Source organism: Embiotoca jacksoni, unplaced genomic scaffold (assembly GCF_022577435.1).
Source record: "Embiotoca jacksoni isolate LCO1_2020_lvr unplaced genomic scaffold, fEmbJac1.0.p SCAF_15, whole genome shotgun sequence".
Taxonomy (NCBI): Eukaryota; Metazoa; Chordata; class Actinopteri; family Embiotocidae; genus Embiotoca; species Embiotoca jacksoni.
In genome coordinates, this window is record NW_027185285.1 from 5,776,811 (window position 1) to 5,803,305 (window position 26,495).

At 42.1% G+C, this 26,495-nt stretch overlaps 1 protein-coding gene across 1 annotated transcript in view; it reads left to right on the plus strand.

Annotated features, from left to right (window-relative positions):
- The window catches only part of coro7 (coronin 7), a 106,168-nt gene that overhangs the window by 19,563 nt on the left and 60,110 nt on the right, over positions 1–26,495 (plus strand). The window contains exons 8-9 of the mRNA XM_069149099.1: positions 13,761–13,844; positions 14,312–14,394. Of these exons, the coding sequence (XP_069005200.1) occupies positions 13,761–13,844; positions 14,312–14,394 (167 nt within the window). The remainder of the gene's footprint in view (positions 1–13,760; positions 13,845–14,311; positions 14,395–26,495) is intronic.

Sequence of the window (26,495 nt, forward strand, 5' to 3'; positions counted from 1 at the left end):
GTTTTAAGACCTGAATTCACCCTGTACTTTTCATAATTAGTTAACCGAGAAAAGTAACTCTCTCTTGGGATCAGGAGCATTCTCCCACAGACAAAAAGACATGTCCATGCAACTTGTTGCTTTCTCACAACAAATTATTTTTGTTCTTTGCAGTATATGAAGCCAAGTTTAATGCATATTCCACGCATGACTAGATTGGAAAATCCTGGCCTACAATGATTAGTTTCACAGTTATGGCTATTTATTACCTGGTATTTGATTTGGTCTCCATACATTCATCAAATTTCCATTACCTCAGCAGCTCTCAGTATAGAGAATAGTCAAAGCCCTTTCAGCTCTTTATGAAAATTGTCAAAATGTCAACATCATTATACTGTGGAAAATGAAAGTGTTTATATGGTGATTATATTATTAGAGATAATTGGCAAAATAGTAGAACAGATCACGCTTAACAATAAAAAAAAAGTGATATATCAGTGAAATCATAGCCATAAATCATTGATGGCATCCAAATAGGAGAATGTAAGTGTAAACATTGCCTTTCTAGCGTTACTATTTTTTTCTACAGTTTTCCCATATTGTTTAATATTAATGAACTGAAGAAAATTTAGTAAATTAACTCGAGGCAAATTTTTTCTGTCTCAACACTGTATTTAATGTGATGTTTGTTTTAAAGTAAAAGGGAATATTTGGAGCTGTTACAGTGTGACTGTGTTACAGCTGGGCAGCGGCATCACTGCTCTTTATTTCTATACAATCTTTGTTTTAAATCCCACTGCAGTGGTTAATGGTGCAGGAGTATTCAAAGGTCCAGTTTATGCTCCTTTGTCATTGCTGGTACTGGCTCAGTTTGGGTTGACTCGACTCGCTTTAATTGCTTTTCCACTGGGCAAAAGTTGTAGATAGTACTGCGCATAATTTTTTTGTTATCACCTCCTTCAAGGTTCTGTGACACTAAAAGGTAACGTAAAAATCCTGCAGACCACTGATTGGTCAGAGAAAATCAGCACCATCACTGCGTCACTTCGTGGCCATACTTTTTTTTAAGGGACTACTCGATTAATAGCAACCTGCAAATAACACATTCTCAACTGAGAAGGTGAGGACGTTCCTCTTTTTGGTTGCAGACAAAAGAATCCAACGTGTTGATGACATCACAGCAGTTCCATGCGGCGTCACTATAGTAACGGCACTGTACTGAGGGGTCACTATCTACAGTGGGAAACAAAATCCATAAATGAGTCGAGCTGAGTAGAGAAGAGCCGGCACCAGCAGCCCCATGAAAGTAGTCCTCCCCTGCAGTGTCTTCCTAAGGATGAAAAAGAAAGCACTGTACCCCAGTGCTGTTGCTGCTTACCACAGATTCTGAGAAAGGGACACGGGTGCACATACCTGCATCAATCCTGAATGTTTTTCTTTCTCCGAGGCCAAAGCAAACGAGCAGTGTTCTGAAACATAATGAGTTCTTAACTGCGGAAACTGTTTAGCATAGGGGGCCCTGAAATCTGGCTCACACATGTCTTGTAAATGCCACATCCTTCTCCAACAAAAGTCGATTTAGGTCATCTTTTACTAATTGAACGTCTTAAGACAACAGGTTTGCTGTAATTTGTGGTTTCATGCAAGAGCTAAATAGAAGTTGTCCCTGAGTGAAGCTGTTGAGTGCTGGGGTAAAGCTAGTGCTAGAGGGCCTGTCCTGGGTGGGAGCGTGACCAGCGGCAGGAGACTGAGGTGTTTGTTAGCATAGTGAAGATGAGGCAATAAATCAAGCTGTCACTCAGCTCCTTTACTCTCTGCTGCTCCACATACAGTATGCCAGAGGATTAACACTTGGACTGTGGGCATTGAAATGATATCCAGTGTTTAAAAGATATAAGCTGCACCATCAGCTAGTATTATACACACTTGCTTTATCTCATTGTCCTTTTAGGCTAACTTCCACTGTAATTATAATCACATTAAACTTGTTTTTCTACGCTGTAATGTACAATTAATATCAATGATTTCTCAAGCCCTTGGAAAGGACAGTTCCAATATCTCACTTTGATACAGCAAATAAATTGTAGTTTAGGAAAGGATAGTAAAACAAAGGAATAGCCTCCAGTATTTACGCGGGGTGACAAATTCCATGATCATATGTATGTGAATGACATAAACATGCCTCGCACACGTGTCAATCCCACTGTTCAAAACGAATGCCTCCATACAAATGCGGAGGGGTACTTTGAAGATGTGAAGCCTCCTATGATGTGGTTTCAGGGAGGGAGTACAGCCAGCCAACTGTATCCATCGCAGTTGTGAAAGAGCCGTAAAAGACAACAGGCACTTAGAGGGCTGGACAGGCTCCAAGGATTGAGGTGCTTCATGGTGTCTCCATCAGTGCGGGCCTGAGGAGCAGTGTGTTGAGTGCTCCTGCTCTGTGTGACACACCCTGTCTTCATAAGAGCCCCCTCTCAAAGAATCATCTCTTTGTTTGTGTGGGGAAAGTCTGGAAGGTTTTCATCAGCGCCGGGTGTCAGGAGTTCTTTCTGTCGTCAGCAGCGTCAGTCCTTCCTCTGTCATTAGTGCCCTCTCCTGTCCCATGGATCTCTCTTTGGACGTAAAGGATGAAGCCACTTAAGTGCATCTCTTGACTATTCACTGCTTGAACCTCAACCACAATAACCATAAAAAACCTGGGAGATCACCCAACATGCACTTGAAATCTCCTCTGGCTTGCTGGTACTTCTTTTGGACCGAAACACAGATTCAGGAAATTCAGTGGGAACATTAATCATGTCACTTCCAGGAACCAACTAACTCTGGATGGTGCTCTGATCCAAGACCAGCCTCTGTGACCTTGGGTGGTTTTCCCAGAGAGAGGCCCCTGCCGGTAGGCACAGCGCCAGTGGTGCCACTGTGCTCGCATTGCGGTGCAATTGGATCCAATCTGTCCTCCAAGCCCCAGAGAGGGGTGACTACAGCCCAGGCTGGAACTGTTGGCTTGTTAGATTTCTGGCTATAGCCACACGTCCCAATTAACACCACGGCCCAAAAATCATGGTCTCCCTACCACTTCAGTGTTTCATTTCTTTGAGAACAGTAGTTAAACTGATTTGTTCAAGTAGCCGAAACCAAAAATCACAATGTCTGGCTCACTATAGCCTAGTTTGAAAAACATTAAAGAGGACTCGGGTTGGAGTTTATAAAACATTTTATGACATCCTAATGTATGATTAATAACTTTACTATAATGTCAGACAGCACGGATTACAACAAGGGATTATTTACTTCCCATAATTCCATTTTTACACCACTTGTTTAATTGGCCCAGTGCTCTCACTGCTTCATTAAAGTTGGGGTGGATGGTGGCCAGTAAATCTCTCTGCATGTGAGCTTCAAGTCCAACATCTGAATGAATACTCTCTACAGCGAGAGGTAAACACAATAGCAGAAATGCAGCAATGCATAATGTGATAGGTTGATGTTTACAGTATATTCGTGGTGCGAATACTCAACCTACTTCCCAAAAAATTAAACATAATTTTTGCTGCAACAATATTCGCATTCTGTGTGAAAGTTCTCATAAGGTTAAGGTCGTGAAATGGTCATGGTTAAAAGACTATTGGTTTGAACCTGGAAACAATCAGCTGTTTCCCCTGTTAAAGTCCAAGGTCTTGTCAACCCATCCATCCGCCCCTACCTCCTCCCAATGCTGACTTTGGGCTCCCCCGGGTTTATACTACATCTCTACATCCATACGATACCCGCAGATAAGGACAGAGAGGGAAATTAGAATTGAGTGGGGGTTTAAGTAGATGAAATGTTACAAATATTTTTCATTCAAATGATAAAGAACTTAATATGAACTATCCTGTTTTACATGATCTCTGCTCTTTTCATTTAGGTGATCTGGAAAGTATATGAATTTATATATAGATATAGATAGAACAGAGACTGCAGTGAACAAAAGAGTGTAGCAGCATTGGCGGTATGGTGCACATTGCCGGCTCTAGAAAACCTACACTGCTGAGAAAGTTGGGGCCTCCTGCACTGCGGCTGTTGCATTTATACATTAAAAGTCCATTTTTTTTCCTGCCTGTATTTTTAGCCACTGATGGACAAACCACACATCTCTTCCTCAGTGCAACCTCGAATCATCTTTCTGACCTGTGCTGTTGTTGTCTTTCAGTTCAATGCCATTCTGTTTATTTATAGTGTAAAATCCCGATGGAACATGGTCCCAGGACACTTTACAAACACAAAAAACAATGACATAAAAATATAGGAAATACTAAACAAAAAGTGAAAACAAACATGAAGAACAACCTCATAAAAATATCAAAAAGTGTACAGCAGTGGCAAATACCCGGAGAACAAAGGGGAGGGGATGTTTTAGGTCATTTTAGCCTGCCCTAATTGTAAACTTTGTCAAAAAGGAAAGTTTTATGCTTAGTCTTGAAAGACGAGAGCTTTTCTGCCTTTCGCTGCATTTTCTCTTTTTCTTCCTAACACTCAGAAACTTTCTTCCCCTTTAGTTCTGTTCTTCCTTGTCCAAAAGGGAATTGATAGCTTGTTAAACCCCCTTTTTTCCTCTACCTCTTTCCCCCTCTGATTTATTTTTCCATTGGGGTAGACTGATTCCTTGGGCCAGTATTTTTCCTGCCCCTCCGAAAACACAGAGTGACGTCTTTGTGGCAGGCAGGCAACTGGTGATGATCAGTCTTGCACAAGTTCTCCATGGTGTGCAGACACTGGGCCAGCTTGTGTAACTATTGATACAGAGGATTTAGTCATGATAATGTTACAGTTTTAGGTGCAGAAATAATAAATAATAAAGACAATAGTCCATAGATGGAAAATCAATCTGTAACTATCGTGTTAATCGTTCAAGAAAAAAAATTGCAAATATTCACAAGTTTTAGTTTATGCTGTGTTTCTAAATCAAATGATAATCTGTAGCTTTCATTGCTATTTGATCTGTTATGATTTCATTTTTTTCTGTAACAAAAAGCCAAACTCTAAGAACATACATGACAGCATTGCACCTGCCACCTTATAATAAAGGAGGATATATGATACACGTGCAGTATGTGGGAAGTGTGCAGGATGAAATTGAGGAAATGCCCTCCTGATCCCTCTAAGATTGATGTACCTCATGTAAGGGTGCAGTATTTTCCCTCTCTTTGTGATTCATTTCACATTTTCTAGCCATCGCTGTCTCCTACCTTAAGCTCTCCACACTTGTTCCCATTAATGCTAAGAAGAAGAGGATATGGACAGCAAAGAAGAAAAATCCATACAACCAGCTGAGAGAAAAGACTTCTGGATATCCCATTCTAGCTGGATACTATATATAACTGGGGAGCAGTCCAGTCTGGAGACCCTCCGCTGGGGCCCGCAGGTCTTGCCTGGTGTCTGCAGAGTAGACAGCTGTGCTCATTGTCCTGTTGGCTCACATCACATTTTTTATTGCTCAGTGCTTGATGGAAGTCTGAGTTGAATCAGTAGACGTCATACTCAATTTGTATTTGCAAATTGGTTATTATGTATATTTATATTTAAATTTTTTAAATAATCCTGCATACTGTTTTTATACACTATGTTAACGGCGATCCGAGGAAAAATAATTTAAACACAAAAGTACAAGTGATTGAAAGCGTGCAGGATTTTGTGGATCCAATCCCTCTTCAAGACTCTCTGATGTACAAGAGATCTGTTGTAAGTGTAATCTTGCAAATAAAACAGTGTTTTAATATTTCACTTATCTGACATATACAGTGGATCCGGAAAGTATTCACAGCGCTTCACTTTTTCCACATTTTGTTATGTTACAGCCTTATTCCAAAATGGATTAAATAATTCCCCCCCCCCTCAAAACTCTACACACAATAACCCATAATGACGAAGTGAAAAAAGTTTGTTTAAAATTTTTGCAAATCTATTAAAAATAAAGAATGAAAATATGACACGTACATAAGTATTCACAGCCTTTGCTCAATACTTTGTTGAAGCACCTTTGGCAGCAGTTACAGCCTCAAGTCTTTTTGAGTATGATGCTACAAGCTTGGCACCTATTTTTGGGCAGTTTCTCCCATTCTTCTTTGCAGGACCTCTCAAGCTCCATCAGGTTGGATAGGGAGTGTTGGTGCACAGCCATTTTCAGATCTCTCCAGAGATGTTCAATCGGGTTCAAGTCTGGGCTCTGCCTGGGCCTCTCAAAGACATTCACAGAGTTGTCCCGAAGCCATTCCTTTGTTATCTTGGCTGTGTGCTTGGGGTCATTGTCCTGTTGGAAGATGAACCTTCGCCCCAGTCTGAGGTCCAGAGTGCTCTGGAGCAGGTTTTCATCAATGATGTCTCTGTACATTGCTGCATTCATCTTTCCCTCCATCCTGACTGGACTCCCAGTTCCTGCCGCTGAAAAACATCCCCACAGCATGATGCTGCCACCACCATGCTTCACCGTAGAGATGGTATTGGCCAGGTGATAAGCGGTACTTGGTTTCCTCCAGACATGACGCTTGGCATTCAGGCCAAAGAGTTCAATCTTTGTTTCATAAGACCAGAGAATTTTGTTTCTCGTGGTCTGAGAGTCCTTCAGGTGCCTTTTAAACTCCAGGTGGGCTGTCATGTGCCTTTTACTGAGGAGTGGCTTCCGTCTGGCCACTCTACCATACAGGCCTGCTTGGTGGAGTGCTGCAGAGATGGTTGTCCTTCTGTAAGGTTCTCCTCTCTTCACAGAGCAACGTTGGAGCTCCGTCAGAGTGATCATCGGGTTCTTGGTCACCTCCCTGACTAAGGCCCTTCTCCCCTGATCGCTCAGTTTGGCTGGGCGGCCAACTCTAGGAAGAGTCCTGGTGGTTCCAAACTTCTTCCACCTACGGATGATGGAGGCCACTGTGCTCATTGGGACCTTCAATGCTACAGAATTTTTTCTGTACCCTTCCCCAGATCTGTGCCTCGATACAATCCTGTCTCGGAGGTCTACAGACTTCATGGTTTGGTTTGTGCTCTGACATGCACTGTCAACTGTGGGACCTTATATAGACAGGTGTGTGTCTTTCCAAATCATGTCTAAACAACTGAATTTACCACAGGTGGACTCCAATCAAGTTGTAGAAACATCTCAAGGATGATCAGTGGAAACAGGATGCACCTCAGCTCAATTTTGAGTGTCATGGCAAAGGCTGTGAATACTTATGTACATGTGATTTTTTTTTTCCGTTTTTTATTTAATAGATTTGCAAAAATTTCAAACAAACTTTTTTCATGTTATCATTATGGGGTATTGTGTGTTGAATTTTGAGGAAAAAAAATGAATTCAATCCATTTTGGAATAAGGCTGTAACATAAAATGTGGAAAAAGTGAAGAGCTGTGAATACTTTCTGGGTGCACTGTATGACCTTCACATGTCAGAGGGGTCACATCTTACATTCATACTAATACAGCTGCACCTCAGGATTTACTCTCTGTTGTCATTCCCTTAGATTGCAGTCCCTGTACAGCTTCTGACCTTTCACATTCATTTTCATCTCCAGGAAGGGAGAGAGCAGGGGAAGAAGTACGGAAAAATAAGAGAACGGTTTGTGGCTTCTGGAATTTTGGGAGAAATGAACTACATATAATATGGTTCCAATTAATGGAGAAAAAGTGGCGGTCGGCGGCGGAGGAAATGAAAGCATAAAATGGCTGGTTTGATTTCCATCTTCCACCCTCCTTTCCCCCAAGTCCTCTTCTTCTTACCCCCCCCCCTCTCTTTCCTATATTGAGAGACTTATAGAGTCAGAGTTATATTCAAGATAGCGACTCCTGACTTAAAAACACAACCTAAATGGGCCATGAAAACAGAACAAGATGATGAAAACCTAGTAATTACCGAAAAGTCTAATTAACCATAGATGAAACGACTGAGAGGGAGTAAGGGTTTTGATTAGAGAAGGGGGAAGGAATGATCTGTCTTTAAAGAAAATACAAAGCAGGTCAAAGAGAGGAGTAGTTGCAACTGGGGAAATGTGATTTGTTGTGGCTTCATATGTAATTTTTACACTTAGGTATCTATAAAAATGAAACAAATATGACAAGTTAATGAGGGAGCTTTACAGGTGTTGGCATGTGGATTTTGTTACCTTTTGACAGAGTGAGCCTCGCTGGTTTCCCATTTCCAGTTTTGGTTCTAAGCTTAACAGGCTGGCTATAACCTTGTATGTAACATATGAATGTAATATCAATCTTCATATATACCTCTTGGAAATAAAATGTTGAACTTCCTTTAACAAACAAATAATATGTCTGAGGTTGATATTTTTCCCATATTTGGAAAGATAAATTAAAATTTTAAAATAAATCTGAGTAGAAATAGCAGGGATGAGTTTGAACATGCCAGAGATGGAGCATATGATCGAGACCAACTCCAAACACAAATGATCTGACTGGAAGTTGTCAACACGGTATTATCGGGCTGCGCTGTGAAAACAAGACCTCGATCTCCCAGCACATTAAATTAATTTCTGCATCACTGGCACTCATTGTTAAATACTTAGATCCCCATTGAGCTGGTATTCAGAACAGTGCAAAGAATACTACTGTACGGAGACAGGCAGTGAGAGAGATAGAGATGCAGAGATGCTGATGGTTCCCATATGTGCATACAGACACCTGATATTAGTCCTGGTGGGTGAATCAACATTCTTGGCGATTGACACAAATGTGCGCACCGTCTGTTCAAGTTCAGAAGTTAAATAGCTGAGGGAGAAGGATAGAAGGAGATGGAGCGATCCTCATTTGTTTATATTGAGAGAGGATATTTAATAGACCCATTAAACCATAATTGGCCAGACTGCTGACTGGCACTTTCCTGCTTGTACATCCCAGCCTGCAAAGTGTTTAACCTCAGTGTAAACCCTGCCTGGTGTCATTGGAGTTTCATTTAAATTATCGCAGCCAGCAACATTTTCACCCCCTTTTTTTTTTTTTTCTATTCTCCTTGATAACCTTCGCTCTTTATTGTTATTAGACCCAATTTTTTACTTTTGTTATTTAACAGTCCAAAATATATTTTTCCACATCTTGACACTGACACCTGGTTTGGTGATATTCTTTTCCCAGATGTGAGATCATTTCCTCGACTTCCTTTACCGTGTATGTGAGGCAGTCATTCGAGCAGGTGTAGCTGATTCTCTCCACCTCCTGCGCGTATTTTGTGAAGTCATAAACAATTTCTCTTGTCTTTCTGTCCTTTGTTCAGCTGCTAAGGAAAACATTTGTCTTATTTTCCTTTTTCTCCTCTCTCTCCATCCCCCTGTCTTTCTCTTCCCGTTTTAAGTGTGTCATGATCGATTTGTAGCATGTCGGTAAGGTTTAACTGCGAAGAGGGGTGGTGGGGGGGCTCTAGGTGAATGGGATTTCAGTTAAATTTATGACTGCAGAGGAGAGATACTGTTTGGCAACATTTATATACACACTCACAAGGTCCAGATGTTGTGTCCTCTGGCTGCCCTGGAGTGTTAGTAGTAGTGTAGCTCTCTGATGGCTCCGTTCTGCTTCCTGAAAAACTGTTTATTGGGAAAAGGTGAGCAGAGGCCCGGCACACACCCCTAATCCTCAGTTGTGCTTGAATGGCTTCAGCTGCCAAGTCCTAAAGATATCTTCATCAGGAGGCTCAAAGCTGCACGTGCCTTCAGATCCGGGTGAAGAATGACATCACGGCGGTGTGATCTATTGAGCATGTATAACTGTCTGCCGAGAGACGGCAGGCCGGTTTATTTGCCTCGCCGGGCTGGCTCAGGCTGTGTAGTGAAAAGCCTGAGGGATGCTGTAATGGTGCAACTAAGTTGTTCAGCTCAAGAGCCGGTTCACAGCAAGGTGATGTATTTTTAGTGGGTTTTTTATTGTTGCCCTGAAGAAGAAATTAGTCTTTTTGTCCTCCCCAGTTCATAGACAAGTCTAAAAGGGGAATAGAGGTTTGTCTGGGTGGGATTTGAAGCTTGTTTACAGCCCTAATTGTCTTCTTTGGCCATAATAGTTGTGCGGCTCTGAGGTTGGTGAATGGTCTGAACCGATCTCAATTAGGAAACTCTTGTACAGACATTTCCCTCCAAAGGATGAACCCAAATGACTCTTGGGTGGTCAAGGGCCATCATGAGGTTTAGATACCTCTCCAGCTACTGGTTGGATTGCTATGAAATTAGGTACAGACATTCATGTTTGCATGCGGATGAATTGTAATCACTTTAATTATCATCACTCATTATGTTAAGCTTATGATGTTCTCATTAGCTCTGGGTTTACTTTGTGTTTGTTGTCAATTTTGAAAACATCAGCAAGCTAACAAGCTAAACTTAGAAGGTGAATGTGGTAAACGATGTATCTGCTAAACTGGTTTGGGTGTTAGCAAGGTGTTACGCTTAGTGTTGTTCACCTGATGCTACTTTTCATCTCATTAGAGAATACTTATAATAATGCTGTGGAAAACGTGGCCATCAAACTGATCAACTCATCTGGTGCTCAGCAGAGGATCAGCATGACTGAATAAGGCAAAAAAAAGGGATGATGCAGAGTTTATGGTGTTTATTCCTGCATGTTATACAAACACAACTGGAATCTCCTGCTGTTGGCCAGAAATATGAATCAGACAACACGTGGCTCCTGAAAGCAACGCCACTGTTAAACAGACTCTGAGCAGTTTAAAATAGTCTGAGCTCAACTTGTTCCTAGTTTGGTCAGAATACCAGGCCATTGTCTTGCCCCTGGAAGGAAATCAGCCATCGTTGCCGCTGATGAACAGCTCAGCGGCAATTAATTTTCTCCATGTCTGTTTATACCCCTCTAGCTTGAGCCTTTCTCCCTCTCCTCTCTGATCTATTGCTTCTTTTTTTCCAGTTCTGAGTTTACTCTGGACCTCTGTCGTACATTGGAGTTATTTTTCAACTGACTCACTTGTATGGACTTATCAAGGCAAATATGAGATCAGTTACCTGCATGTGAGGCATACCAGCTGCCTGCAGACTGAAAAACGATTCTCAGTCCCGATTTAGGTGTTTATTCAATCCAGAACTTATTATCAACTCTGTCAGTGCTTTGGTAGTGTTACCTCGGAAACATGCTTGAGGTCCAGGTCAGCAGAGTATTTTGTAAACCCTCTTAGAGGATAAAGCTATTTGGGAGCACGTCAGGAGCCAGAAAACATCTGTATGACATACAGATGGTGTCAGTTAAAACACCAGTGCGGACAAAGACGTATCATCCCTGAGAGAGGTGCAGCAGTGGAGGTGCACATTTGTTGCCGGTGTGTGCATGTGTAGTGTCAAGTTCCTTCTTTGCTGAGAACAATAAATTTAGTTTGAACCACCAGTGTGGTCGACAGGCACACTTTCAGCTGAGGATTTATAGTTTATTCTCTTTCACTGACCGGGACGGTTCCAGCACAGGAGCCTTGGCCTGAACTTCACATTTAGTGAAAAAGTCAAAAGAAAATTGAAATAAACTTGTTTGACATCCAACCCATATTTAGAGGAGGAGATTTATGTCCCTATCATCCTCATGTATCTTATACATAGCTTAACGTAGGTTAAAAAGCTTTGCTTCTTGCCTGAAAGTTTGATGAGAGGACCGGTACTGCTGTCATATTTGTTAGCCAAGACGCAGTCAGCTTAATTTAGCATGAAGTCGGGCTCAGAGTTAAATTTCTAATTTACATAGTATGCCTGGGTATTTACATTTGTACAGAAACACATGTAAAATTGACAGTTTATGGTTATGGGAGGAGTTTAGTGTTGCATCTATAGCTGTTTCTATCTACTGTACATCAGCTGGATGCAATAACTTCCTACTGTCATGTTTGCACAGACATTCTGGGTGTCAAATAATTTGCTCTTTGTTATTCCTAAGTAATGTGTTTGCTGTTCCTTTAAAGACTGGAAGGAGGACAACTTCCCAGTCTAGCGTTGTAAATTATGTCAATGTATGCAAGTTATTTTTACATATTCTAACATAGTACATAGCAACAGTGTACAAACTGTACAACCTCTCTGAGGACGTGATATTTAGCTGTTGCATGTTTGTAGTTACGGCCCGAGTGGTTGCTGATCAGGACATTAGTCATCGTAAAATCAGTGTCTCATTTTTGTATGACCTTATCCACTCAAGATAAGATACAATGACCGCACCCTCATGGGGAAGGGAGTGATCTTTTAAAATTCCTTTTCACTGAAATCAATAAAACAAACAGCATTTCCACTGGCTAAAATGACGTTCATTATGTTACATTGTCCTCGGTCCTTAGGACAGCTGTACCACTGAGCAAACTAACATTTTAAAGTATGTTATTTGTAGTCCGAATGTATCAGAAGCGCCTGGAAAGGATTTTGGGAGGGACAGACAGTGATGAAACACTTGTTTGAGATGAAAATGAAATAACCAGATCATCCTTTTCTTCCTCTCAGCTGTCACTTCTCAAACCAGCAGGATGATTGGGAGTGTGGCAAGAGTGACATCAGAAAGGAGAGAAGAGGAAGTGGGCTTTGCGTTAGAATTGATAGGACCCACATGTGTTGTGTGCAGAACTCCTCTCAAACTGGATTTAATTAGTGTGTGTGTCATCCCATACTCGTCCAACTGTTGGCTCCAGTTTTCAACATGGGAAGCGCCCAATGGACTCAAACATATGTTAATTGAGGTTGTGCAGTGCAGTGCCCAGTTACCCTCTGACTTACTGTGGGTTCAGGGTTGCAACATGAAAGCTTCAATTCTCCCCATTTGTTTTTACAATTTGTCATCTGCGACCATTTAAAAGTTACACAAGAATGAGGCTGCTGCACACTCTGCGGAGAGGAGTGTTAGAATATAAGCTTCTTTCTTCTTGCCGTACACAGTCGTATAGTCATGCTCCTGAAGTTTAGCGTGGTCACGAAAAAAAAAGAAGATGACAGTGATTTTGGGAGACACAGTAGACTGAGAGGCCAACAGCTCCTGTTCCATGGAAACTTCATCGCTAACCCCCGTGCCTTATGGGAAAGCTCGGTGTAACTCCAGTATTAATGCACAGATACAAGGGGCTCACTGACTGGCTGTGGCTCTGAGACATTACAAGTGTTATGTGTCCTGATAGATAAGCTCTAAATAGAGAGTTTTAAAGACCTGATTATGAAGACCATCTTTTTAATAGCTGCTAGACATTCTTCAAGCTGACACCATTAAATAATCCATTCCATTTGCTTCTTGCGTTTCATTTATGTGCTGTCTTTACAAACACGCACATTCCTCTCATTTCAGCACTATCAGTTGTTTTTAGTCTTTAGTCCTCTGACAACAGGTGTCATTTGTATTTGAAGACCACCTATCAAACTGGCTCTGCTGTTTTGACACATATTCCCCATGGAAACAGTGAAACAAAGGCTCAGGACTACGAACACATACATGCATACATGCGGCGTCATAGTTTTTGAGGAATCTAAGCTGCACTCGGGGCAGAAGTCACCTTGTCTGCTTCATTAACAATAACAAGCACTCCTTTCATGGGACAAGTCCCGTTCTGTTCGACCACAGAGATCTGAGGCACCTGTGAATCCTGTCTGTATTGCTTCCCCTCTCTGTCTTTTTCTCTTGCCTGCAAATCATTCACTCATCACTCCCTTCTTTATCGCGAACTAGATCTCAACGTCAAGTTTAAAGTTGTGAGTTCATCACAGAGACATTGACTTAAAGTAGTCAAGAAAGATGTGTTTAAATTGTGATAGTGTTGGGAACATGCAGTTACATTTTTGCATTATTTTTCCCGCAGAGTGCCAAGAGCCTTCAGAGCAACAAGGATTCACGTATCTTGTGGGCCAAAGATGACCTCCTACTGACCACCGGCTTTGATATGGTGAGAAAGTTTGTTGTCTTTCGGACAACGTTTTTCTGTCAGACCATTGCAGAATTATCTGCCTGAAAATTGTAGACTAACAGAATCAGTGTAATCTCTGAAGATGTTTTTAAAAACACATTTATCAGGGGTTTACCTTACATTATTACACTCAGGCGCAGAAGCCGAGTGTTTTTTCCAGAGCACCCAAGCCAAGCTAAACACCACCTGCAATGCTGATTGCGCAAGTTATTGAAAATTACCCAGAAGCAACACTGAACGACCAGTGGTTGCACAAACTGGTGATGATTCATAAGGGTATCTTCTAGCATGTGATATTTCAAAAGAGTTTCTCAGCCCAGTACACTGAAAAAAAGTACTTTACTATTTAAAGTTTGGGTGGATGCTCCATGCTTTGTCTGTGGGGATGCATTTCTGTGTCTGCCTGTGTTTACACTACTCATTGTGTCATTTTGTTGTGTGTGTAGATGCGCAGCCGAGAGGTGAGACTTTGGGACAGCAGGAAGCTGAGCTCCTCAGTCAGCTCAGCGTCACTCGGCACTTCCAGTGGGTGAGTGCTGCCTCACTTTGCGGCCATTGCCTCCCATGACTGACGCACACGGTCATGACACTGACATAACGCCCGTCTGTCAGTGAGAGTGAAGGGTCATGTCTTACAGTACAAAGCGTGTCTGTGTGTGATGTGACATACCTAGCATACAGTGAATGTGAGCAGTGTGTTATTTGCATATTTGGAATGGATGTATATGGAGGGCCTCCACACACTGACTGGACCTCCCAAAGCTTTGACACTGCCCCTTCACAGTCTTGCCCTTTCCTGGGTCAGAGCCTCACACACTGACTCCTGTCCTCTCTCAGCAGAGGAAATAGTGTGTGCATGTTTTCATCCCTTCGATAAAACACACGGACACCTCTCCCCTCAGCTTACCGCTTGTCATATCGCTAGTTGCTCAGTTTATTTTTCCAAACATGGCTCCGAGGGCCGGAGGATAGCAGGAGCGTGGCTGGACTCCAGAGAGGAAAGGAATGGAGGGATGGAGGAAGAAAGAGGGCAGAGGGGGTGTGAGTGAGGATTCCTTTGTCAGATCCAGCTCATGCATTTTAGTGCTATTATAAACAGGTTGGCGGGCCAAGTCATTCCAAACCAGAACTGACCGGACTTTGCAGCATGCTGTGGTGGATTAAGTCAATTTATTATCATTTTTATTACAGCAAAAAAGCAGTGAGGTAGCTGCCAGTAGCACTCGGGTATATAAATGTGTTGCCTTTCTTTGAAAAGTCTACACAGATTCCACATCTGTTCCTTGGCACAGGTATTTGAAACTGTGTGCCCGCGTGTGGTTGGACCAGAAAGTGTGAAGTTGTGCAGTTTAAATTGATGTAAATAGTGTGAACAGTTTTTATGAGTCCAACACTACAGAAGGGAAGCAGGCTCCGAGGAATGTCATTGTTTTTTCCATTTTATGAGATGTTCAGGAGTTTACACTGCAAGATCCTAAACAACAAGCTCTGCTCTGCCTCCTCCCTCTGCCCTCATGCCTGACACTCATCTCCATTTCCTCCACTTCCTTTTCTTTAGACTGAGACAGAAAGTTGCCTGTCTGAGTGCCTCTTTGCAATCTTTGTATTGTTTGGTGCCACCATGCATTTAATGGAAATAGAGGATATCTGATGCCACAAAATGCTATTGTTCACTCCTTATTACCGAAGCAAATACATCTTTTGTAAGAGTCACACTACATGTCTGGAAATAAATCCCCACAGAGCACTTTTATAAACATAACAGTCTTCTGAAGCCACAGAAGGTCGTGTAAATTGATTCATTTTACTGGGAGATTTGTCTCTGTGGTGTCTCTGACAGAGGAAATTCTGAAGTTTACTCAGAGTCTGTAGCTGCAGTTTTGTTGGCGTGACGATGGCACAACTTGAAGAGAATGTACAAACACATTTGTATCTTGCTCATCTGGGGACAAGCTGTTACGCCCTCCTCCCACCTTCTTACTCAGCCCACGTCTGGTTTTCTGAGTCTTTTATACACTTTTTTGAAATCCACAGAATAGCAGATCATCTTGGATTTATTAAATAAATTTGAATTTGAGACGAGCTCTTTGGTTTCCTGTATTTTGATACAAGTTATTTTAAAGAACTGTGATTTTTACAGTGGAAAGAAATTGCAGGAGTGTGTGCTGTCCCATCTGCAGTATGTTGAATGTTCTGTATTTAATCACTTTAACCATGCTATCATATGCTGGGATGGTGTGTCAGAGAGCTTTCCCTCACAAGGCCACATCCCCTCCACATGCCTGCACACCAGCACCGATATAAAAGAGGCAGGCAATCAAAAGAACACAGATGAGACCTTGCCCTTTACTGAAATTTTTTCTTTTTCTTTTCCTTCTCATTTCTCACTTCTCAGCTGCAAAATTGCCTTCACCTTTCTTTCATCTAGCTCTTCTTATTCTCCCAAATACGTTGTGCTGTGACTGGAAAGATTAGTGTGAATACTAACTTTTACTGTTTCTAATTTTCTTTTCAGCATATTAGCTCCATTTGATTTTAAACTTGTTTTTAGTTCCTTTTTGCCATTTCCAATGAGCTCTTTCTTAACTTCAACATTTTTGCTTGTGTTAAATATGTTTAATAGATCCTTTATGTTCATTAATTGCACATTATGTACCATCTTTTCCCTATCCTCCCATTTCCATCTTTACTTTTCACCATGGTCGCATGCAGGCTCTTGACCGAAACTGCTGTTTTAGCCTGAAACGCCATTCTTGTCTGTTGATCTCTGCAGCATCCAAAAATCTTGTCAAAGACAAACAAGGTTTCAGAAGTTAAATTGAGGGGAAAATGCAACAACTACTTCAGTCATATCCAACTAAACGCTGGCCAAACCCTTTATTAAGCTGAATACTTCCTCGACGTAGCCTGCAATCAATAATCACTGATAACCGAAAGGCTCTTTTCTCTGCAAAGTTAAAATATTTGTTTTTGCTAACTCAGTCTTACTTTATCTTTTTTATTTGTGTTTTATAATCTAAGTTGGGGGTGAAGGCTCGTATCTGGGCCTCTTTTTACTCATGCTAACCTCCATTTATTCAGTATTTCACTGTGTAATTTCTTGGGCAAAGGCACTACACTTTGCCAGCAGTCAGCCTTTTCCTCTCAGACTGAGGCTGCCCTCAAGTTCCCTCTGGCAGTGTTTTAATTCCGTGTTTCTGGTTTGTCATCATGGTAGATTTTCTGTGAATCATTTTTCTTTAGTTCAGCATTGCATCAGTGCATGTGTCTCGTGTATGACCAAGCAGCTACGGGGAAGACAAAATGCAAAAATCAAAAGGAGACCTTGTCTCCATTTTTCTCTGCGCTTAATAGATTGGACCATGCCATTTTACAAACAGCCGAGGAAGCTCAAAGTCAAACATCCATAAAGGGGCATTTCCTCCCTGTCATTTTAAGCCTCCGATGCATATAAAGATGGATTTGTTCTTTTTTTTTTTTTTTTTTTTTTTGTACTTCCCTGGTTTTAATTAAAAGGGCCGCGGTAAACATGGTGTGTAATTGAAGCAGTAAGCTGGCTTGTATCAGGTTAGCTGTGCTTGTCCACAACATTCAGTAGGACTGTTTTCTTTGGAGTGTCACAACACAAAGAGGCCCCGCATCGTGAGCCAGTAAAATAGAGTTGTGGGTGGAATATAATTTGGATGGAGAATAATGGAGGGGAAATGTTTATTTTTTTGGTTGGGGTTGAAATGGAGACTGAAGAAGTGAGCGACGGAGGACGATGAGTCTGAGAGGGGTGTTTTGAACTGTGTAAAGGAAGTGATTACTGCAGGCCCGTTTTCCATGCAAGCTGCAGATCTGGACATCTGAGAATAGTGTGGATCTCTGTGTACTACTCTCGCCCTCAAACTCTTCCCTTCATAAACCCAAATTATAATAATGAGTTTAATTGGGCCTTTAAACCAGCTGCAATCAGTGAACTTTACAACTGGGCACGATTGCAACCAGGTTGCTGTGTAAATGCTTGAGACGTCACGTTAATTGTCCATGCTCACCCACTTTAGCTGCTACACCCACATATTCACCACAGTCACAGAATTAACATAGCTGACTCTCGGTGATGTTTGCCTGTATACACGCTTGTAATTGCGTCATAAAGCTGACAGTGAGTTCTCCAAGGGTCACCTGGAGTTTGGATCCAGCATGACAAAAGTGTAACCTGAAATTTCTGTCTGTGACCCCTGTAATTGTTCTCAGTCACTGCCAATGTTCTCCTCTCCTCGATAACAAGGACACAAACGAAGGGAACACATTTACACATGCATCTTCTGTTATGTACTCATCATGCTAACCCTTAGCTGCTCTGTCTTTTTCTGGCGAGAGGCTGATTAAAACAGATCACCGTGACCTGGTGCCCACTTGTATTCAGCCTGTTGATTGGAGAGGACATAAACCCGTCCCTGGAGAGCCCACCTCACTGATTTCCCAATCCAGTCACGGGTTACACAAAGAACGTGCCCTCTGAGGCAAGCAGTGCTGACAGCCTGTGCTGTCAGCGGACGGACTGAGGCTTTGTGGTGGACAGATGGGAGTACCCCAGGTGCGATGCCTGCACTCATGCTCCTTATTCACGCTCCACAATCTATTTCTGTGTGTTTTTCGTATGCGGGTCGTGCCTGAGAGCGGGGCCCAGTCAGTAGGTGTAATTGAGCCAAACTCCCTTTAATCAGATGGATTGAGAAGAGGCCTGCGCCCCACAGGGGAACCAGCCTTTTACAGAACAGTCCCCCCTTTCTCCCACTCCGGCCCAGGCGCTCTAAAATCAGTCCCAGATGAAGGCTTTCCTGTGGGGATTAGGTGCAGCTGCAGCACCGCTAACCAAACCAGAGGAAAAAAAAAAATACCACAGAATATTTGAACGATAGTTTGACCTTGCTCCTTTCTCAGAGTTCACTTTCTTAAAGAAAATAGAGCTTTGTTGTTTGGGTCCAGCTCAGAAACTAATGTTTAAGGAGGAGACAAAGGCAAAACTTACAATCTTCAGGTGATCCTGAGGGTTGAGTCGACTGTTCAGCTGCTGCACCCCCTCTCCAAGATGGCTATGGGGGATGGTAGAGTAAAGATGTGACCGCACAGGCTCTGTCAAAGAACCTGAACTTGGCGTTCTGACAGTTGAAACATGGTGTCTGGAATCTATTAGTCATTTGGGGTTTCAGCTTGTGATTCAGTAGAGGGGGAGTTTGACCAGGAAAAGAGGATGAAAAAGCAGGAGGAGGGAGCACTGAAATCCCCTCATATTATTTTAGAGATATTGTCTCTCTGTGAGCTTTTATTGGCTTTTTGTGGAAGCTCATATGGTAATCCCGACCTTCTTTTTCTCCATAACACCTCGTTGGAGAAATCTTCTGTTCTTCTTTCATGTCCTGTGATTAACCAACAGAACAAAGTGCCTATGATTCCTGAGCTTATTATCCTGTCAAAAATACAGATGTTATCCTTAAGAGAATCCTTTCCTTATCATTACCTTGCCACTTCTTAGATCTTCTGTCTGTCACCATTTGTCCCCTCACTTCCCCCCTCTACCCTTCACAGATGAAACGGAGAAAGGGAGCTGGGTGTTTGAAGGTGCCAGCGTCTGGGATTCAAATTAAGTGGGTTTTCATTTAGAGCAAAACCTAATGGAGCAGTTCGGAACTGGTAAAAACACATGGAAGTATGTGGAGCGTTTGGCAGGGGATGTTTAATATAATTCACAGAGGGTTTTGATTTCATCCCGCAGGTATGTGCTCAGCACTCCAGGGATGAGAAGGACCCTTTTGTGTGAACTCGCCACAGAAGGAAAAATAGAAAGTCTCTCACTCCCGCCTTCAGCCACCTCCTTCCTTCCTCCATCCCCCTCTCTTATTCCACTCACTTTTACGTTTCTTTTTTTTTTTCTTTTATAGTTAGGATTTTAATTTTACGCAGACAAAGCTGGAACGTATTTGGTCAAAAGCAGTTGCTCTGCACTACGTGGCAGTTGAGAGCGTCTCAATGCTGTTAAAGTAATTACACAAATGACTCGAAACTGGAAGGAGCTCTCTGCAACTTCGTGCTAATCTGTCTCAGTTTCAGAGTTTGAAACAGTCAGACTTCGCTTTTCATACTTAACAAAAACAGCAGCAGAGTTGCACTTGCAGCTGCCGATATTGTTTTTTCTCCAACATCTGGAAAAAATTTCTTTTTTCCCCCCTTGTTAATAAAAATGCACTTCCAATAACATTTGGGATCTTTGCCCTACCAAAAGCCTTCACACTATTTTGGCCCATCCTAAGTCCATTTCAACACTTTTCTGCTACTCTGTGGAGTAGATATCCAGTAGCGGAGCATCTGATAGAGATGTGTGGAGGGCGGGGTTGACAGAAGTTGGAGGGCCAAACTGAAAACAGCATAGGTCATTATTCACAACACATGGATGCTAAGCAAGGGGATGAATAAACTCGCTGCTAGTATCAATGCAAGTGGATCGTAGAGGTTGAAAATCTTCTGAACTAAGTAGCTTGTGTAAAAAATCCACAAGGTTGCCTTTGTGCTCCATATATCCTCAAATTATTTTCTTTATTTTATACTGTTTTCGAAGAATCAAATATGAAATAAGAGATAATTTCATATTTTTGCCGTCCGTTTCCTTCACTGTGCTCATTTTGTTGAATTTGTCCACCCTTGTCTGTCCGTCTTTCTACTTTATGTCCTCTAATTTAACCCTCCTCCTTCTCCTCCACAAGTGTCTTTCATCGCATGCATGTGTTTTATAAGACTCATGATTGTACCTTTCACGAGAATCAGGAACCGTGGCGGAGCTCCCGTTTTTTAAATCATGCCTCGCTTCTGGAGGCCAGTCACCTCCTGGATGGCGGCCAGCTCTTTCTGCTGTGGTAGAAAGAACCATCTGAGCGATGGAGAGACGTGTGTTTCTCATTAGTAGATGGTTTTCCCTGCCCACACCCTCCCTGCAGCCTGGACTCCACTGCTGCCTCTGACTGGGACTGCTGCAGACTGGCAGCGTGTCGCTGCACACCTCACAGTCTAATAAAGAATAATGGCGGTACAAAGGGGGTGACAGAGATACAGATGAAGAAAGACTTGCAGGAGTCGCTCATGACCACCTAATTCATATGTGTGGACACATGGAGGAGATGAAAATAGATGGAACTTCTTAAATTACACAGTCCAAGATAGGACCAGGCTCAAATTTGTGGTAGTTTGAACCTAACCCATTTTCTAAACATGATGGTCCATTTCATCAAAAGCTTTTGAAGCAAATGCAAACCATAAATATTGTAGCACAGTTTTGTTGTGTTTTGTTTTTAGCTTTAATTTAAGGGTTACTTAAGGATACGATATACTTTTTTTTTTTTCATTTTTTTTTTTTATGCTTTACTCACTATTCTTGAATTTTAGTAGGCCAAAAATAAATTCAACAAACAACAACAACAATTCCTATGGCTTGAGAATTGTTGTCTTCTTGTGTGATATTATTTTGTCCAATAAGCTTGGATGCATTTTGCTAGCTTGTGAGCAGGCTACATATTTCTGTGTAAGTTTGCACTTGTCGTAATACTGCTGTGAGAAGTGACAAAGGTAGAGGGTCCTTCTTCCCCATGTCTGACAGTTGAGGTTGAATTTCTTAGATGACAAGATCTTCCTTTTTTGGTAACATCACTCTAACACGACACAGGTTGATCTTTTTCTCATCTGACCATAACACTTTGCTCCAGAACTCTTCAGCTTTGTTGCTGTAACTTGTTGTGAAAACTGCCCTTTCTATCCTTGAGCCTTAACAAGGGATTTGCATCTCGTGGTAAACCGTCAGAGGTTATTTTTTTTGACACATTTATATTGTAAGTAGCTTTTTCACCATTCAATGTAATCTCTCAAGGTTTTTGTATTTTCTTCCGTTACATAATAATAATAATAATAATAATAATAGTATCTCAACCACTGACTTCTCATGTGTAAATGGTCTGTGTAATATCTGCACAGCACTCATTCACATCTGGCATTACTACAAATCCAGCCCAACTTTCCTCCTGTTTTTTTTTTAAGTCGATTTGAGTGAGCAGACTTTTCCAATCGTTTAATCGAGGGAGCAGGCTAGGTGGATTGTCTCCTCATTGTATTCTCTTTTATGATCATGTTTCCATGATAGAAACCAGTGATCTGCGGCCCGTCATTGGCAGGTCCGCCGTCTGGAAAAGAAACTGAAGAAAACAGAGGGAAATTCTTTATCGGGGAGGCCCTCTGATTGGCTGGTGGCAGGTGGGCCACATGTGCTTCTGGCTGATGTCACTTCCCATGTGGGTCCTATTTGTCTGCCCACACTATAACATGTCGGTGAGGCAGGAGTAATATGCCACGCTTAGTTTAATGGGAAAAGTGCTGAGGCATGCTGCTGCTCTTTGTCTGTGTGTGTGTGTGTGTGTGTGTGTGTGTGTGTGTGTGTGTGTGTGTGTGTGTGTGTGTGTGTGTGTGTGTGTGCGCGTGTGTTTGTGTGTTCTTACTACTTTAATTGTGCTGATATACAGAGTCAACATGCCTACATGAAAGATGTGTGTTTATCCTCATGTGTGTATATGTGTGCACATGTTGCTGACTATGTGGACAGCAGAGAGGAAAATAGCAAGGGAAGAACTGAACAGCATCACTGCCTGTTGAATTTCCCTTTTCTCTATGGAAATGTTATGACAACAAAAGCTACTCTGCACCTGCATGGCCTCTGTTTTTCTGCTCAGGGTTGTGTGTATGTGAGCGTCTGTACAAGTGCACTTGGCCTAAGCAGATTAAAAAATTTAATCAAAATGTAATTGGTTGGAGAGTTGAGGGGGTGGTGTTGGCCAGGAAATAATTTCACCATTGTGCCAAGCAAGTTGGAGTAGCAGTAAAGGTGGAGGACCCTCAGGGGGCGAACCAGTTGGTCTTTAGTCTGTGCGCTCTTGAGGAAACCTCTGTGGACTTTCCTGCTCTAACATCGACTGAAAGTCCTCTGTATGAGGCCAGCTAACGTTATTTCAGCGAGGTCAATTAGTCAGCCAGCTATTGTATGGACGCTTTGTGTTAGGCCGCAGGGGCAGAAGAGTTGAGGAGTGGGAGGTAGAGTCTTGTAAGAGCTGGGAGTCTAAGTCCCCTATTGTGCCTCTGCTGTCTTTTGTCTAAAACTTTTTTCCTCTTGCAACAAAAGATGATGAGAAAAGCAGACTTCATCGTGATTGTCGGGTTTGAGAAAGTGTTTTAAGTTCAAGGCATCTTTAGTTCTAACACTTCAAGAACCAATTAAATCTGCTGTTTCAAATTGGCAGCTATTGAATAGTAGTGAAAATTGACCTGCCAGTGTAGCTGCAATCACTGGCGCAGGCAAACAGACCCACATGGAGGATTGTTACGGCACGGTTTGCTGTGCTTTGTTGTTTCCCATAAAGTCCATGGAATTTCTCATCCATAGCATCCGTTGAATTGTGTGTGTTGGCACACAGGGCATGCGATTTAGCAATGCTATTAACCCCATTATACAAAGAGGGGCACTCTTCCAGTGCACTTCATTCATGAATGTGTGTGTTGCACAGGTGTCTCACACAGCGGCCCAACCGAGAGCTGGAGGGGCTGCATTCCTACCGGCAAGCTGGACCGGTCAGTCGCGCGTGCGCACGCACACACACACACACACACACACACACACACACACACACACACACACACACACACACACACACACACACACACACACGTGTGTGCCTTACAATGTTCCACACCGTCATATCCACATACATGCCTGGACGGGTCTGCCATTTCTTTGTCTTTTTTTCAGCACACGCAGACCATTGCCAAACAGCATTCACCATCACTCAGTAGGATTTGACAGTGCGAGTGACATAGACTTAACCATCCATGCCTGTCTTTAGCCATGCATTCAAGCGCTGCATCTGTAATACTTTAACAAAAAAAGTGTACTTTAAAACAAACAGTATGAATTCTACTTCTTTGTTGTTTTTTTTCTCTTTTTTTTTTTTCTTTTTTTCATTTTTCAGTCTGTTGCTTTTGCATCAGTTCAATTTAAATAAGTCGCTCCAACCTGACTGTACTGGATGACCCTAATGTCTTGTCTCTCATGTACATATCTTTCGTCAGCTCTCTGCTTTTCTATGTTCCTTCCAAACCAGGAACTTGTTTTTGTAACATGTTTAGCCACTGAAAGACAGTCATTGTAAAGCTGATGTGCCCACTCAGTTTAGTCCCTAAATGTTTACTGTATCCTGCTGTTTTTCCTTCCCAGTGGTTTTCTTTATGGGCCAGCTGTGTGTGGATTGGGCTTTGGGGTGAGGGTGAAAGAGCAACTCTTTTACAAAGCACCTTAGACAAACATGTTTGACCAAAAGAACAGCTTGGAGAAAGGAGGAGGCCCAGTTGTAGGAAAACATTATAGGGACCACTTGTTCCTCAGAGTCCAAGGGAACAAAGCTGGGGAGCTGCTGGGTCTTTCACTCAGACCTACCTGGGTGGTGTTCGCGGGGGAAAGGGTGGGGGTGGGGGGTGGGGGACTTTCATTAGCACCGGACTGAAAGAACAGGGGCTTGATGGAAGAATGGCGAAAAAAAAACATATACGCACACAAAGTGGTGAGGTGGCTTGTATTGTTCTTAACTGTGCTGCACACATGCTGGCCATCATGGTCCAACCACGGTCCACTGCTGCTGTGAAGCTCGAAGGACTCACAGCTGTGAGCTGGCAGACTGTGCACTGTCTCCGCAGTCAGTTACGAGCTAGCTACTGTTCAAACTAACATAGACTGAGAGCCATAATCACACAGTATTTTCAGCCATTCATTTTTTTCAAAACTTGACGGCACGCTCCGTACTAATCTTGCACTTTAAACTGAATGTCACTTCAAAGACTTTTAGAAATAACACTTGCCCTTCAGGAAATCTTGCAAGCACAATAATTAATGCAAATTCAACCAATATCTGTAATATTCACAGGGGCTTGTAATTTTGCTAAATTCCCAAATTTTTGTGCAATAAACGTTCTCATTGGAAGACCTGCCGGAGGCATTACGGCACATAGTGAGTCTTTCTGAACAAAACTTTATCAACAAAAACAACTTCTCATTTACAGTCAGCAATGCTCGTCGTCCTCTCCTCTCATGATCAAAATGAACCCGATGCTGTTTGACTGGAAAAAATGGCAAAACCAGAAGTGACTGATTATGGGATTATGGGAAACGCGGTTTTATCCTAAGAATTAGGTTACCAATCGTCATACTTCCCTGCATCAGTCTCACCATATAGTATGTATTAAATTACACAAGTTTTATAAACCCTTGCAGTTGTGGAAGTTATTTTGGGTTTGGGCATACAGTTTGTGTTAAATTAACATAATTTAAAAAGCATTTAAAGCAGATGTCGACTATGTATTTTATATGACAGCCACAGACATTTTTGTAAAGCTATGTCACTTTTGTGATGAAGTATTTTTTAATAGCTTTGTACCTCATGGTTCTTTAAGGTCAGAAAATGTAAAAACAGATGAGAACTCAAATATTTTCCGCTTTTTCTGTAATGTGCATGCTTCTTATCACAGGAGATCATTACATCTTAATTAGGCAGTAGTTAAAAAACATCAAAAACAAATTCTCATCTTGTAATATTTTCCAATTCCTGCAATTTTACCGCAAAAACCAAATCACATAATTACATTGCTGTTTTTGCGAAAAGCTGCTGCAAAATCATATACATTTTATTCACAACAATCGCAAAACTGCAAAATCCTTCCTTTAACCAGCCATTTTACATCCCTCCTCATCTCCCGTTCTCTCGGTGTTTTGACCATAATGAAGAGGAAAGGATGCAAGATATTGAAACTGGAGTGGAACACCACAGCCTGCCAACCGCACACTGAAAAGAAAACAAGATCATTGAAAGACAAACAGCATTTGAATATCACTCAAGAATACTCCAGAGCATCGCCCAACCTGAAATCTACAATTATTGGAATAAGTCCCATACAAATATATGGAAATGATGGGATACTTAGAGAGACAGAGAGCGAGAGAGACATAGAAAGAGAGAAAGGAAGGAAAAAAAAAAAAAACATCCTGGCTGCCGCTCCCGACCTTTAGTGGGTTTGTGTAAATTATATCCCTTACGAGGGAAAATATGTGGTGGTTGAATGGAGGACCCCCCCCCACCCCACATCTGTCTGCTGCTGTTTACTTTTTTCAGGGGTGTTTTATCTATAAGACCCCCTCCGATGTCTTTTTGTCTTTCTCCCCACAGCTTCCTCCTTATCTTTGCTCTCAGTATTCAGTCCTTTGTTTTATTAAGTTGTTTCCCTCTTTGGTCACACCATAATCACTTCGGTCCTAATTTGTCCATTCATTTCTCCACGGACGGAACATTCACTCCTCCATCGCTGCCCTCTACTTTTATGTCTTTGTGTCAACCTCCCCCTACTCCTTTCCTTTCCCTTCCCTCTCCTCCTCCTCCCCATAGTTATGCTATTTTCTACCGTGCGTTGAGGATACATTTAGCTTGCGGTTTCTTGGGAAGTGATAGCTACATCTGTGTGTGTGTGTGTGTGTGTGTGTGTGTGTGTGTGTGTGTGTGTGTGTGTGTGTGT